This window comes from Schistocerca nitens, chromosome 1 (assembly GCF_023898315.1).
Source record: "Schistocerca nitens isolate TAMUIC-IGC-003100 chromosome 1, iqSchNite1.1, whole genome shotgun sequence".
Taxonomy (NCBI): domain Eukaryota; kingdom Metazoa; phylum Arthropoda; class Insecta; order Orthoptera; family Acrididae; genus Schistocerca; species Schistocerca nitens.
In genome coordinates, this window is record NC_064614.1 from 945,393,008 (window position 1) to 945,409,810 (window position 16,803).

General features: G+C 42.8%; 1 protein-coding gene across 3 annotated transcripts in view; it reads right to left on the reverse strand.

Annotated features, from left to right (window-relative positions):
• LOC126194106 (chitinase-like protein Idgf4) overlaps nucleotides 1–16,803 on the reverse strand; it is a 179,704-nt gene that overhangs the window by 111,602 nt on the left and 51,299 nt on the right. Inside the window, exons 3-5 of one of the 3 annotated variants that reach the window (XM_049932742.1) lie at nucleotides 9,242–9,365; nucleotides 8,726–8,898; nucleotides 1,613–1,802 (exon numbers count right to left, since the gene is read on the reverse strand). The exons of 1 other annotated variant lie outside the window; for it this stretch is intronic. In XM_049932742.1, coding sequence (XP_049788699.1) covers nucleotides 1,613–1,802; nucleotides 8,726–8,898; nucleotides 9,242–9,365 — 487 coding nt within the window. Of the gene's footprint in view, nucleotides 1–1,612; nucleotides 1,803–8,725; nucleotides 8,899–9,232; nucleotides 9,366–16,803 lie in introns of all 3 variants that reach the window. One more of the 3 variants, XM_049932739.1, reaches the window with a different exon arrangement.

Below are 16,803 nucleotides of genomic sequence, written 5' to 3' on the forward strand. Positions count from 1 at the left end.
CTTATCGCGCTATATTTCCACAACGCTACCAGGCGGCTTACAGTCCCGCAGTTGGACAGAGGTTACATAACAGGTGCGGCAGTGAAACGGGCAATTTTGAAACCTCCACCAGCGATAAATATTTATTCACAGCGATAGAAAACATATGAAACATGAATTTACAATGCTTGCAATTAGAATTTCCCATCACGAAGGTGGCCGCCATTTTCCTTCACACAAATTTCAAGACGTTTACGTCACATCTTGTACGACTGACTCTGGAATTCGATTAAGTTCCTTCCTAATTTGATCCTTCATTTCCTAGATGGTGTGCCGTGGGTCACACCGGAAGACATGAGGTTTCCAATGACCCTAAAGCAAGAAATCATACGTTGAAAGATCGGTGGATGTTGGCGGCCAGGATAAGTCCCCGTTCTTGGAGGTGTACTATAGCGCGTCAATGGAATGCCGCGAAGTATGTATGGTATGTGGTCAAGTCTTCTTGGAAGAATGTGTTTGCATATACAGGAAGATCGGCAACATGTTTCAGCATGTGAGCATAGTGTTCTATGTTCACGTAACGGCATTACCACAATCGCCTTCAAGAAAATAAGGGCCTATAATTCCAAACGATCATAAGTCGTAACTCACTACCACTTTCTGTATGTTATGAGGCATTTCGTGAAGCATTTCAGGATTTTCACGTGACCAGCATCTGAAGTTCTGCTTCTTAACACAGCCTGACGCATAAAAATTGGCCTCATAGCTCATGGTCAGATTGCGCACAGTCCTGGGTTGTCGTTCATAAGTTCCAGCAATTCCCGGAAAAAGCATAGTTGCTTATGGAGATCGTCTGCATTGAGGTTTTGCACTATCTGAATTTAGTATGGATGATATTGACGCTCGTTGCTCCGTACACTACGATCCATTAATTTAAGTGCCAGCTCATGCTTACGTGCAGAACGCCTGGGACTTCGGCTGAAGGCTTCTTCCACTCTTGCGACATTCTCTGGTGTGCACATGCGCTTTGCACTTCCACCCTCTTTCGAGCCGTATCACCAGTTTCCTCAAAGATTTGTATTCATACTTTGATAGCAGGTGCCGACGGGACTGGGGCATGACGTGCGAGATTGCAATAAGCACGAAATACATCCTGCGCGGCCACATGGCTGTCGTTGTTCTTCTTCACGGTAACACCGCGTTGTTCACCGGTCCTCGACGCCATCTCGACTGAACATCGATATCAGGGTCAACTGAAAAAGTTCGTTGTCCACATGGCCCACTCTCCTTTTCTGATTCATAACATAACGTTCTGTTTCCAGGGCTGTCAAATCGTTCGTTTTACCGCCGCACCTGTTTTTATCTCGTCAGTGTAAATCTAAGTGCACGTATACCTATCGAGCCCTTCAGGAAACGTTGCAGCACACAAGTCTTCCTTAAAGGTCTGTACTCTACAGTTCAGTGAACAGTACGATGCACAGCTTGTTCTTCAAAATGCATTATTTACCAAGTCATGTCCACACACACACACACACACACACACACACACACACACACGCACGGACACACACACTTTGATGAACGTACGAGAACTTCTGTTTGTTATTTGGCAGTTGGTAATGAATGTACTTACAGGGGAACCCTTTCTCCAGGAACCACCTCACATTACCGTCGACTGTGAGGTCTGCGCTACGTTCCCCAGCTCGATAAAGCGGGGCAGGGTAGTCGGCCTTCTTTGGGGTACGCGTTGGGCTGTGGTAGTCGTAAGCCAGTAGGTGTAGTTGGTCGATTTCTGGCGAGAGAGCCGCGCAGTCGTAGTACAGCTGAAACAACATTTCGACCGATCAGTAGTTTTCATCTGACTACCAAACGTCAGGTGTAGAAAAGAATGTGTCACTAAAATTAGAGCCACAGGGTGATATCTCATAACACGACAAAGGGTTCTAACGTGTAAGCCCCGGAAGCGTTCGGAGAGAGACTCTCCGTGCTTCGCGGGTACACGGCTGCTTCATAAAACAATCTTTCCCACTTCTGGTATCAATAAATATCCGCAGTAAATTTACACCACCTTTGATACGCAATGGAGATGCTGATAACCGCGACTATACTGAACAAACCATGGTAAACAATGTCGTCTTCTGTCTGAAAAACATTTCATTTCCTGCACACATAATTTCATACCCTATGAAAGCATGTGCAAAAGGTGGTTAATCAGTTCCCGAAGATGGATAGCTACTGTCTGAAACACATCGTGCACAGTTGAAAAAAAAAAAAGAATCATTTGGCTACAATATAGAAGGTCAGCAACTGGAAGCAGTTACTTCCATAAATTATCTGGGAGTACGCATTAGGAGTGATTTAAAATGGAATGATCATATAAAGTTGATCGTCGATAAAGCAGATGTCAGACTGAGATTCATTGGAAGAATCCTAAGGAAATGCAATCCGAAAACAAAGGAAGTAGGTTACAGTACGCTTGTTCGCCCACTGCTTGAATACTGCTCAGCAGTGTGGGATCCGTACCAGATAGGGTTGATAGAAGAGATACAGAAGATCCAACGGAGAGCAGCGCGCTTCGTTGCAGGATCATTTAGTAATCGCGATAGCGTTACGGAGATGGTAGATAAACTCCAGCGGAAGACTCCGCAGGAGAGACGCTCAGTAGCTCGGTACGGGCATTTGTTGAAGTTTCGAGAACATACCTTCACCGAGGAGTCAAGCAGTATATTGCTCCCTCCTACGTATACCTCGTGAAGAGACCATGACGATAAAATCAGAGAGATTAGAGCCCACACAGAGGCATACCGACATTCCTTGTTTCCACGAACAATACGAGACTGGAATAGAAGGGAGAACCGATAGAGGTACTCAAGGTACCCTCCGCCACACCGTCAGGTGGCTTGCGGAGTACGGATGTAGATGTAACTGGTGATGGCGTTCATTTATCACTCAGTTAATAACAGTGATCTTTAAGATTACCCTGCAGTTCACGTTTAACTGTTTGGCAGAGGTTTCACAGAATCACTTCCAGACTGTTCCTCCACCATTCCACTCTCGAACGGCACGTGAGAAAAGTAAATACCTTAATCTTTCCGTGGATGCTCTGATTTCTCGTGTTTTATTACGATGATCAGTTCTCCCTATGTAGATAGGAGTTGACAAAACGTTTTGGCGTTCGGAGGATAAAGTTAGTTTTAATGATTGACTCCCAAACTCTCTTGTCATATCAGTGACACTGTCTCCTCTATTTCTCGATAAAATAAAACGAGCGGTCCTCCTTTGAATTTTCTCAATGTCCTCCGTAAGTACTACTTGGTAAGGATCGCGTACCACGTAGCAATAGTTCAGATGAGGATGGACATGCATAGTGCAGGCAGTCTCCTTAGTAGGGTTGCCTCATCTTTCAAGCGTTCTGACAACGAAACACAATCCATGGTACACCTTCTCCACAATATTTGCATCCAATGAAAGTTTCTCGAACCCCTAGGTATTTTTTTTGAATCTAGAGCCTTTAAATTCGGAGCATTTATCAGCACATTTCTTTATTATTTTGGTTTCACTTGCGGTTTTCGCGCCATACTGGTATCCTGTCTAAATCTTTTTGCATTTCGCTTTAGCCGGCCGAAGTGGCCGTGCGGTTCTGGCGCTGCAGTCTGGAACCGCGAGACCGCTACGGTCGCAGGTTCGAATCCTGCCTCGGGCATGGATGTGTGTGATGTCCTTAGGTTAGTTAGGTTTAACTAGTTCTAAGTTCTAGGGGACTAATGACCTCAGCAGTTGAGTCCCATAGTGCTCAGAGCTATTTTGCATTTCGTTTTTTCCATCTGAGGACTTTGCTACGATTAAATGGCAGCATAATCTGCAAAAAAACGTAAGAGTGCTGCTCAGATTATCTCCTAAATCATTTATATATATTAAGAACAGCAGATGGTCCGTAATACTTCCTTGGGGAACCTAAGATATCACATCGGTTTCACAACACGATTTCCTATCAGTTACTACTCTGACTTTTCTGACAGTAAATCGTGAATATAGCCTCACAACTAAGAGAATACTCCTTAGATACGTGATTTGATCAGAAACCGTTGTGAGGAACGCATCAAAAACCTTTTGAAAACCGGGAAATGGTGTCAACTTGAGATCCCTTTTCGTTAGAACGCTTTACTTCGTGTGAATAAAGCACTAGCTGGGTTTCACAAGAACGATATTTTATGAATCCGTGAATCCTGCATGTGTTTCCTAAGTGAAAAACGAACTTGAATTACTTTCACATTTAAGGGTCTCAACAAGTCGCTGACATCTCATTAAACATTTTTCACAAAATGTTTCCATAGGAGTTTGTGAATAAAAGAAGTTTAAATATTGAAATTATGACCGCAGATATCAGCTTCATATCGAAAGTTTTTGGACGGAGACAAACTGTAACTATTTAGGAAACTTTTGCGATAGGTGCTATTAAATAATTCAAGTTAAGAGCACTTTCCATTTTCAGATAGCTGTAACTGAGTTCATATGTACACTAAACTCCTGCCACACTTTTTATATTAGGCTTTGCTCTCTGCTGAAAAACATTTTGGTATCGTGTACCAAGAACTGACCAATTATTTTAAAAAATGCTGCAAATCTAGTTTGTTGTTGTTTTTGTGGTCTTCAGTCCTGAGACTGGTTTGATGCAGCTCTCCATGCTACTCTATCCTATGCAAGCTTCTTCATCTCCCAGTACCTACTGCAGCCTACATCCTTCTGAATCTGTTTAGTGTATTCATGTCTTGGTCTCCCTCTACGATTTTTACCCTCCACGCTGCCCTCCAGTACTAAATTGGTGATCCCTTGATGCCTCGGAACATGTCCTACCAACCGATCCCTTCTTCTAGTCAAGTTGTGCCACAAACTCCTCTTCTCCCCAATTCTATTCAATACCTCCTCATTATTTATGTGATCTACCCATCTAATCTACAGCGTTCTTCTGTAGCACCACATTTCGAAAGCTTCTATTCTCTTCTTGTCCAAACTATTTATCGTCCATGTTTCACTTCCATACGTGGCTACACTCCATACAAATACTTTCAGAAACGACTTCCTGACACTTAAATCAATACTTCATGTTAACAAATTTCTCTTCTTCAGAAACGCTTTCCTTGCCATTGCCAGTCTACGTGTTATATCCTCTCTACTTCGACCATAATCAGTTATTTTGCTCCCCAAATAGCAAAACTCCTTTACTACTTTAAGTGTCTCATTTCCTAATCTGATTCCCTCAGCTTCACCCGACTTAATTCGACTACATTCCATTATCCTCGTTTTGCTTTTGTTGATGTTCATCTTATACCCTCCTTTCAAGACACTGTCCATACCGTTCAACTGCTCTTCCAAGTCCTTTGCTCTCTCTGACATAATTACAATGTCATCGGCGAACCGCAAAGTTTTTATTTCTTCTCCATGGATATTAATACCTACTCCGAACTTTTCTTTTGTTTCCTTTACTGCTTGCTCAATATACAGATTGAATAGCATCGGGGAGAGGCAACAACCCTGTCTCACTCCCTTCCCAACCACTGCTTCCCATTCATGTCCCTCGACTCTTATAATTGCTATCTGGTTTCTGTACAAATTGTAAATAGCCTTTCGCTCCCTGTATTTTACCCCTGCCACCTTTAGAATTTGAAAGAGAGTATTCCAGTCAACATTGTCAAAATCTTTCTCTAAGTCTACAAATGCTAGAAACGTAGGTTTGCCTTTTCTTAATCTTTCTTGTAAGATAAGTCATAGGGTCAGTATTGCCTCACGTGTTCCAACAGTTCTACGGAATCCAAACTGATCTTCCCCGAGGTCGGCTTCTACTAGTTTTTCCATTCGTCTGTAAAGAATTCGCGTTAGTATTTTGCAGCTGTGACTTATTAAACTGATAGTTCGGTAATTTTCACATCTGTCAACACCTGCTTTCTTTGGTATTCGAATTATTATATTCTTCTTGAAGTCTGTGGGTATTTCGCCTGTCTCATACATCTTGCTCACCAGATGGTAGAGTTTTGTCAGGACTGGCTCTCACAAGGCTGTCAGTAGATCTAATGGAATTTTGTCTACTCTGGGGGTCTTGTTTCGGCTTATGTCTTTCAGTACTCTGTCAAACTCTTCACGCAGTATCATATCTTCCATTTCATCTTCATCTACCTCCTCTTCCATTTCCATAATATTGTCCTCAAGAACATCGCCCCTGTATAGACCCTCTATATACTCCTTCCACCTTTCTGCTTTCCCTTCTTTGCGTAGAACTGGGTTTCCATCTGAGCTCTTGATATTCATGCAAGTGGTTCTCTTTTCTCCAAAGGTCTCTTTAATTTTCCTGTAGGCAGTATCTATCTTACCCCTCATGAGCTAAGCCTCTACATCCTTACACTTACATTTGTCCTCTAGCCATCCCTGCTTAGGCATTTTGCACTTCCTGTCGATCTCATTTTTGAGACGTTTGTATTTCTTTTTGCCTGCTTCACTTGCTGCATTTTTATATTTTCTCCTTTCATCAATTAAATTCAGTATCTCTTCTGTTGCCCAAGGATTTCTACTAGCCCTCGTCTTTTTACCTACTTGATCCTCTGCTGCCTTCACTATTTCATTCCTCAAAGCTACCCATTCTTCTTCTACTGTCTTTCTTTCCCCCATTCCTGTCAATTTTTCCCTTATGCTCTCCCTGAAACTCTGTACAACCTCTGGTTCTTCCAGTTTATCCAGGTCCCATGTCATTAAATTCCCACCTTTTTGCAGTTTCTTCAGTTTTAATCTACAGTTCATAACCAATAGATTGTGGTCAGAGTCCACATCTGCCCCTGGAAATGTCTTACAATTTAAAATCTGGTTCCTAAATCTCTGTCTTACCATTATATAATCTATCTGATACCTTTTAGTATCTCCAGGATTCTTCCAGGTATACAACCTTCTTTTGTGATTCTTGAACCAAGTGTTAGCTATGATTAAGTTACGCTCTGTGCAAAATTCTACCAGGCGGCTTCCTCTTTCATTTCTTAGCCCCAATCCATATTCACCTACTACGTTTCCTTCTCTTCCTTTTCCAACTGTCGAATTCCAGTCACCCATGACTATTAAATTTTCATCTCCCTTCACTACCTGAATAATTTCTTTTATCTCATCACACATTTCATCAATTTCTTCGTCATCTGCAGAGCTAGTTGGCATATCAACTTATACTGCTGTAGTAGGCGTGGGCTTCGTGTCTATCTTGGCCACAATAACGCGTTCACTATGCTGTTTGTAGTAGCTTACCTGCACTCCTATTTTTTTATTCATTATTAAACCTACTCCTGCATTACTCCTATTTGATTTTGTATTTATAACCCTGTATTCACCTGACCAAAAGTCTTGTTCCTCCTGCCACCGAACTTCACTAATTCCCACTATATCTAACTTTAACCTATCAATTTCCCTTTATCTAGTTTATACTGCAGAAAACTTAACATTATATAGAAAACTCAAAAAGGTATGCTCAAACTGTACTGAGCTATGTGATTTTGTTTGTTTAGTGATAAAAATTTGATATTTTAAGGAATAAGCATTCACCATTTTAATGCTGGAATATTGTGTTACATAAGTGAAAATGATAAGATGCTGAAACAAAAAACGAGCTTCAGATATTTTGAAAAAATGTAATTAACTATGTTCCAAAGTTGAGACATGTAGACTGAAAAGAATTGTGGTTTCTAAAAGTAGGTTTAAATTGTTTTGTCACTTGCTGTGGAGAAAAAGAAATGAAACATCCAAGATCAGTAAGACTTGTTGCGCAGAAGCAGCACTTTGCACCTGGAAAACTGTCAAGCTTGTTTAGAAGGTATTTTACACTTGGAAATTAAGCCACTGTAAATTAATTGCGTATATACTTTCAGACATAATGTTCCTACCGCATGAAAATAATCTTGGTGGAATGGAATAAAACAGTTTTATTGAAAGAGACATACTGATTTCAAGTTTAATGTTGTGGTTCTTCTATGCTATGCAAGGCAAAGTGAAATTTGGAATAATTCTGAACTGGAATTAATGTCATTATCAGTGTCATGTAAAACAAATATGTGTTCTGTCCGCATAACAGTTATGGAAGACTTTCTGGAGAATAAGAAGTGACTGTATGGTCTCTGAGGCTGATTTCTGTCGTGATTCTGTGTTTCATTAAAAGTGAAGAGAAAAATTAACAGCATATTTAAAATTTCAATGAATCTATTCAAAGTCCATACAAATGCATTTACAGGGGAAAAAAAATACTTAGGCAGTGAATTGGCAGCAATTCCAAGAAAAGTAAGACGTTAATGTTTTCTAATTTTTAAATCCCACGAAGTATTCACACAGGAAGAAATAAAAAGGGTTGAATATTTAATAATTTACACAAACTATACAGATCTTTGGATTAAGACACATGTTGGTTGTATGCAGGAGTATAAAGCACATACTTATCAATTGGTAAGACATACTGAGAAAGTAACTAGCTTATGTAAGTGAAACACCAATGTTCAGAAAACAAAGAGGAGTTTTCATCAAATAATAATTGCTATGACGTTCTTATTTTGTACGTTGATACCAATAGGGAAAATTATAAAGGAATTTCATTTTAAAACAGAAAAAACTTACATCACAATCTCAAGTGTTGTTTAAGCAAGTAAATTTAGTAAACGTAAGAAACCTGTACTGCAAGTGAAACAACTGCATCTGATATCAGGACGGAATAGAAGTATTTTATACTCACACTATGATTGATGTAGGGTATTACACTCAGAGTCAGCAATGCATTTTGAGTTTTTAGAGATGATTTCAGTTCACGAATTAAAGCTGAAAATTGCCTGCGATGTTCATCTGGATTCTCATCTCTATGACTGTGAGCATAGCCTAATACTTTCTTGACACCATGCCAAACATTTCCTGAAGAAAACAATTGAGTCTGGTTTTAGTTGCCAGTGAAAATCAAGAAGTATTATTGAATAGCTTCTACTGCAAGTTAACAACAAGAGAAATATCAATCTGAATTACAACCTGCTCAGTATATATAAGGTTATTAAAACAATAATAAAGTTTGCTTTTGAATTTCACACTTAGCCAACTAATGTGATGAAGCTGATATACTGTGCATTAATGTTACTTTTGAGTAGTGAATACCTGTACATATATGAGAAATACTGCATCATTTAATAATAAATAAAATGTAGTACATGCATGTGTTTAAGAGGTTGAACTAATTTAAATATTTCGTATTCACCAAGTGCACCTCGATCCTTGTTTTCCTTTCTGAAGGGGAATTCCCAAGCTATATCAATGCCATCAAATCTGTTTTGTTGAAGAAGTTCTTTTACTGAGTCCACGAATGTCCGTCTGTGTTCATCACTTTCAAGCTGTAAAATAAATAAAGGTTTAAATAAGTTTCCTGCACTTCAGTTTTTTTTTTTTTACATCTGAAGAATATTTATCTTGTTTTGTGCATCTGAACACCATAGAATACTACGTCCAGATAACACATACAAAATGTATTTTGCGAGATGCCCGAGATGGAGGTAGGACGTTACTGACCGTTATGTACGTAATCTGTCACTGGACTGCCCTCTCGAAACACTCCACCCTCAAGAAACCCTTCTTTTATTGTACACAAAGCATTGATGACGCAAATTAATGTGAATGAGCCCTAGAAAATAAAGAAGGCATTAAGGACAGGATTTATGAGGGATAAGTGTAGTACTATAACGACTGATGGTTGGAATATAACAATAGATTTATTGCAAAACAACATAAACTGAATTGGTATTAAACACCTGGGTGTAAATAAGCATATATGAAGTCAAATCTATCTCTGTTTTCTAACACAGCACAGATTGATTGGCGAATTAGATTCGAGGGGTATGGAAATATTGTTCATGAGACCCAGAAAATATTAGATACGGGCTCCCAGGTAGATAGTATTTTCCTTGACTTCCGGAAGGCGTTCGATACGTTCGATACAGTTTCGCCTGTCGCCTGATAAAGTAAGAGCCTACGGAATATTAGACCAGCTGTGTGGCTGGATTGAAGAGTTTTTAGCAAACAGAACACAGCATGTTGTTCTCAATGGAGAGACGTCCATAGACGTTAAAGTAACCTCTTGCGTGCCACAGGGGAGTGTTATGGGACCATTGCTTTTCGCAATATATATAAATGACCTAGTAGATAGTGTCGGAAGTTCCATGCGGCTTTTTGCGGATGATGCTGTAGTATACAGAGAAATTGCAGCATTAGAAAATTGCAGCGAAATGCAGGAAGGATCCTTAATTGTATGATTATATGATAGCGGAACAGACACTGGTAACAGTTATTTCTGTAAAATATCTGGGAGTTTGGGTGTGGAACGATTTGAAGTGGAATGATCATATAAAATTAATTGTTGGTAAGGCGGGTGCCAGGTTGAGATTCATTGGGAGAGTCCTTAGAAAATGTAGTCCGTCGAGAAAGGAGGTGGCTTGCAAAACACTGGTTCAACCTATACTTGAGTATTGCTCATCACTGTGGGATCCGTATCAGGTCGGGTTGACAGAGGAGATAGAGAAGATCCAAAGAAGAGTGGCGCGTTTCGTCACAGGGTTATTTGGTAAGCGTGATAGAGTTAAGGAGATGTTTAGCAAACTCAGTTGGCAGACTCTGCAAGAGAGGCGCTCTGCATCGGGGTGTAGCTTGGTGTCCAGGTTTCAAGAGGGTGCGTTTGTGGATGAGGTATCGAGTATTGCTTTCCCCTACTTATACCTCCCGTGAAGATCACGAATGTAAAATTAGAGAGATTCGAGCGCGCACGGAAGCTTTCCGGCAGTCGTTCTTCCCGTGAACCATAGGCGACTGGATCAGGAAAGGGAGGTAATGACAGTGGCACGTAAAGTGCCCTCCGCCACACACCGTTGTGTGGCTTGCGGAGTATAAATGTAGATGTAGATGCAGATGTAACAATTCCGTTCAACTGTTGTGAGCAGGACGACAGCTGACCTATTGGCTGTATTGCATTGTCGCGTCACATTGAGTGAGCACCTGGCCGAATTATTCAACAGTTCATGTAACTAGTGACTGCTGTTGCCACAACACGGATACTCTCACTGCTGAGGGTGTCAGTGCAAATCGATTAAGTTCCTACCGAGTCGGAGCTGCCAATTACACTACCACAGTCAGCTGCTGGCGCCCGTCGTCGACAGCTAGACAATGAAGTGCTGCTCGTTGGCGATGTGCAACTGCTGTACCGTCTCTTCAGATGTGGACTCTGACAGAAGAGGCCGCGAGTTTCTCATCTCAGGAAGTACTCATAAGTTTTCGAGAACGCGAAACACTAACAAGACTGTCCAAGGTACCGAGACAGCAACACTTGTTCCTCTAGCGGTCCGGAATGGAATCTCTCCAACATTCCACCACGCAGCGATCCCTGAGAACCTGGGGCATTTGATGGTACCAGCTGACTAGATTTCTAGTCACAAACTCCGGCGGGAAACGTTACACCAATCGACTGGCTTCTCGCCACTTTACATCATCAGCCTTTCGCCTGTGATCATGCTCGCCTATGGCGTGCGCGGGAAAACTGCAGGCGAGCCAACGCCCTCGCACCGTGGGCACCTGTTCGTCACACTCCCTGCTGCGCCAAATGTGCCATCCCAGGAAGAGGCGCACAAACAGAACCCACAGAATAATATACGATCCCCAAAGCTCGCTTCTTCCGCCGTGAAGCGACTGCGGCGGTGCCAGTGCCTTGCATTGACCCGTACTCTGAACAGGGTAGTGGACCTGGACGCCAGACACACGTCGGCGACCTCCTCCCCGGCTTTTGTGCCCAGCCCCATCTACTGTGTCGGAGTGGAACATTCACAGAATCGCGACAGTCCGCTGGTGAGAGCTTTTCCCTCAGCTGTCCCAAGTGGCAGAGAACAGTTCACAGAGAATTGCAGCCAAGTAGTTTCATCTTCGAAATCGCATAACTGTCTGACGTTCGGCAGTCAATCGCCGATGTATCAGATCAGTAACAGCTTACTCTCGCTGATTACACCGCGAGTGTGTGTAATAAAAGGAACAAATAAATAAATGAAAGAAAGATTGATCGTCACCTCACCTGGATCCCTCATCTCCACTCCATCCACTCCAAAGCCCACAACCGCCTCCGACTCCTCAAACTCCTCTCTGGACGGACATGGGGGTTGCACCCCTCTAACATCCTTCACACCTACAAATCCTTAATCCGTCCCATCCTCTGTTATGCCAGTCCCGTCTGGATATCCGCCCCCCCTCCCCACACAAATTCTATAAGTCCCTCCAGATCCTCGAGCGCCATGCACTCCGCCTCGCCTTCCGTATACGCATCCTGTCCCCCACCTGTATCCTCTATAACCTCATTCCTTTCCCCCATCTGCTCCTATTCCTCGAACATATCTGCATACTCTATGCCTCCCGCCGCCTTGATCCCCCTCACCCCCTGGTTGCTCCTCTCCTCTCCAATCCCCGCCCTCTGCCATGAGTTTAATGTTGTGCCCCCCCTACCCTCCATCTCTACACCCTTCATCTCCTTTCCCAAGGTGGCTTCCGTCAACTCGCCTTCCTGGATGATGCCCTCTGTCCCTCCATTTATCCCTCCTATCAACTCTGATCCTCACCCCCCTCCTCCTTTCTTCTGTCTCTGTCCTTCCACGGGCTCCCTCTTCCCCCTCCCCTTCCATCTTGTTTTCACCCTACCTAACCTCTCTGTCTCCCCTCTCACACCCTGCTGAGTCCTTTTGTATACCCCTCCTCTGCCTTTCCCCACTCCTTGTCGTGTCTGCCCGGCAGCCCCCACCCGCTCTTATGGGTCCTTGTCCTCCATCGGCTCCTTTCCCCCCTCCCCCCACTTCGTTTTTTCCTCTCCTCCCCACCTTCCCCCCTTTCCTTTCCCATCATCTGTCCAGGTTCCCCCCATCTGCCCTCGGCTCTGGTATATCATATTTGTGCCAAATTTTTAGTGCAGTGTTCAAGTGAATGTTCAGTGTTGTTCGTCTTTCCAAAGTGTTGCGAACAGAAACCATGCTGTCGCTGGGTGTAAATTTTATATCGCTTGCGAACAGAAACCAGACTGTCGCCGTGTTTTTTAATTGTCTGTCTATTCTTTTACCTGTCTGCTTCATATGTATTTTATTGGCATAATCAACCATTTGTTCTATGTTTTAAGTTCCCCGATTTCCGCCATTTTACCATTTAAGTCACCGATTTTATCGCCTGCTTTTATTATTTATTATCTTCATCTTTTTAAAACAAATTCTGTAGGCTGAAGAGTGGCGTACTAAGCTGCTGCCAGCCCGCCCCCTTCAGGGGGAATCGAAACTCAATAAAGTAAAAAAAAGAAAAAAAAAAGACTACTTCACACCTCTCTGCTCTCTGCCGAACTTCAGGTCCTCCGAATCACTGAACACGTCAGCAAAGGCTTCAACGCTGCCAAGTCGACAGCTGCGGTTTTTCTGCACTTGCAGAACGCCTACGATAAGATCTGGACCGACAACCTCGTGCGCAAGATGCTGACGCAGACACCAATACCGGACATCTATGTGAAGATTGTGGGTGACTTCCTCCGCGGTAGGACTTTCCTCGTGGCTCACCGGGGAATGCGTTCTGGCATTCGCCCATTGACAGTTGCCACTTCTAACAATACCACCACTTGCAAAGTAGGTTAGAAATCAGATTAATAATGTTGCTGACGCAGCATATGTTCGCTTTATCGGGCAACAACAAAGTTATTGACTGTGGATGGTATCATCAGAATGGAAATAATGAAGTCACTGTAAAAAAGTCATGAATTTTGGCACTTATCTTGAACGGATTCCCACGTAGATTTCGTCGAAGTTGTTATGGCTCATTTTATTGATTCTAGGGTGATTCCACTTTGACTGCTAGAAGATCCAGATCTGTATTTTAGCAATATTTGAAGACCTAACAAATGCGTTTTTCAGGAAATTCTTAATGATCAAACAATCCCAGATCAGAACAAAGGTGTGGCAGAAATAATTTTTGACTTGGTGTTCACGATCCACATTTTTATTAAACTTCTTGTAAATTCACATATACTTCTTCTTAATTGGCACATTACCAAGAAAACAGTTTTGTATCAATCTTCATATATTTAATTTCCACTTTAACCAAACACAAGACTTGACTGTTCTTTTACAAAGCGAAATAACAACTTAACTTCTGCAAAATGAAACAAAGACTACTCTGTGCGCAATCGCGCCAAAACGGTTACAAGTAAGTCAAAGATTATGACAGTCGCACAGAAATGAATACACACAAGAACCATATCACTGTAATATATCGATACATCGGAGTACCTATACATTAATAAAACCAAATGTGAATATTGTCACAAAAATATGTCTGTTACTTCGCTGAAAAGTAGTACGACATTACTGGTATCGAGAACTGGGGTTGGAGTGCCATAATGGTCACGTAAATAAAGAACTATTACACACTCCACAGGGATCCGTGCTATCTCCCATTCTTTTTAACATTTACGTGAATGATATGCCGGTCATCCCCGAGTGCCAACTGGCACAATATGCTGATGACACAGCACTCTATACCACTGGACGTATCACTGACGCCGTGCCGCGCGGGATTAGCCGAGCGATCTAGGGCGCTGCAGTCATGGACTGTGCGGCTGGTCCCGGCGGAGGTTCGAGTACTCCCTCGGGCATGGGTGTGTGTGTTTTTTCTTAGGATAATTTAGATTAAGTAGTGTGTAAGCTTAGGGACTGATGACCTTGGCTGTTAAGTCCCATAAGATTTCACCCACATTTGAACTGACGCCGTCATCGCCCGCCTCCAACGACAGGTGGACGCCACCATCACCTGGTGCCGGACAAACAAAATCGCTCTTCATGTCACCATAACTACGGCGGTCTACTTCCCGAAACGGCGCCCAGTACTCCGCCGCAATATTTCGATTGCAGGCGTGCAGGTGCCCTGGTCCCCGACGACCACCTATCTCGGGGTACGGATGGACCACAAGCTGCTGTTCCACTGTCATGCACAGAATGTCGCCAACAAGGGGCAAAAGCTGACCAGGACCTTGTGCCCCCTCTTCCGCAGTAGGGAACTTAACCTGCCTACCAAGCTCCGTATCTACCGGGTCGCTATCCTGCCTGCCCTCACGTATGGCTCCACTGCATGGGCCACGATTTGTGTCACCAGGATGCGGACGTTGAAGCGCCTGCAGAACAGGGTTCTCAGGTGGAGCCTGCACGCCCCGCCACTCACGCGGATTGTGACTCCATGAGAAAGCAGATATCGTCTTCCTCAAGGAGACCATACGCAACAACGCGCGGCGGCTTTATGAGAAAGTGGCTGCCCTACGGAACACTGTCCATGGGCTACGCCACGTTGGGACTACAGACCCACGTCGCTGGCATCGCCAACCGGTTCCGCTGACCATCCTCGAGGAATCGGCTTCCGAACAGGACTAGCCCTGGGCCTGGCACACCCACCACGGCTGCCTCCTTTGCCAGGACTAGCCCTCCATTCCACGTCCACGACTTTCTAATCTTACCTGCCCATCTCGGACTACGTTTTTATGGCGGACAGAAGAGTACTGTCACCGTTGCAGGGTAGCATGGGACTCCAAGTCCCACCGCCACACCTCCAAAGTGTATTGCAGTGTCGCAGTGTTTCGTGCTGAGCAGTCAATCAGCAGATTAAAAAGAAAATTAGAGTTTTCTCATTATATTGTTATCCCGACTTTCCTGTATTGAATTGTACTAGTCTTTTTCTAATTCTTCTTTTTCCCTCATGTTCCTCTTGCCCAACGTATAGGGTATTGTAGCCCGCTACGATTTATTATGAGTGATGCACGTCTTTTCTTATTCAGCCTCGTTGTATTTACCTCTCTGTCTGATACATATACGTCTTTTTCGAAATGCAACTGTGGACTATCTGTCTAAAGTATTTATTAATTTCGTCCTACTCGTAATTTTATAATTTTGTGTTTGCAATTACATTCTTATTCTACACTTCTTTCGCGGTCTACGCTTATGACGCCCTATTCCTCTCAGAAATATGTCAGTTCTGCAGTTTGTGATATTCTTTCTTTTTCAGTAGAGTACAGGCACACTGATATTGTGTTGTAATATTTAATTATGCTGTTTTGTTTAATTTTATTTCTGATAGTGTACAACAAATTAAGCACTCCTATTTTATCTGTACTGTCCACGTTTTCTACAAATGATGAGGTATATCGCTAAATGTCGAATGAATTTACCCTTTATATTTGTTTATTATCAGTTACTGGTTACACCTGATAGATTCTAGCCGAAACGCTACCTAATGAGTGAAGTTCATAGGTGAACAATTAAACACACACACGTACACACACACACACACACACACACACAGTCTGAGACAAAGAGATAATTATGTATTGAGAACTTCCTCCGCAGGACATTACCTTTAAAAATTACGTTATTGTCAGTCAGCGTATTCATTTCACTTCGCAGAAGTAAAAGGTGTTTGAGTATTTGAGAACTTAATTGGCTGCTGTGTTCCAAAGACATTTTTTCCACTCCTTGGAGTTGGGCAGGCTGTTGTAGAATAAAGTCTTGTTCTTTTCAATCAAGTGTCCTAGCTGGCTGTAAGTGGTGCAGAATGGATATGTTGTCCATCTCTACAGCCAAACTTACAGGAATTACTGTCGTCTGTGAGATTGTTACAGACAAATATTGTCATAGCACTGATGCCTATCCTGTAGACGTTGCTTTTTTCTGGACATACCTAGGTAACAGCAACACATTACTCTTTTATGTATCTCTTTTCTCTATTATGTTC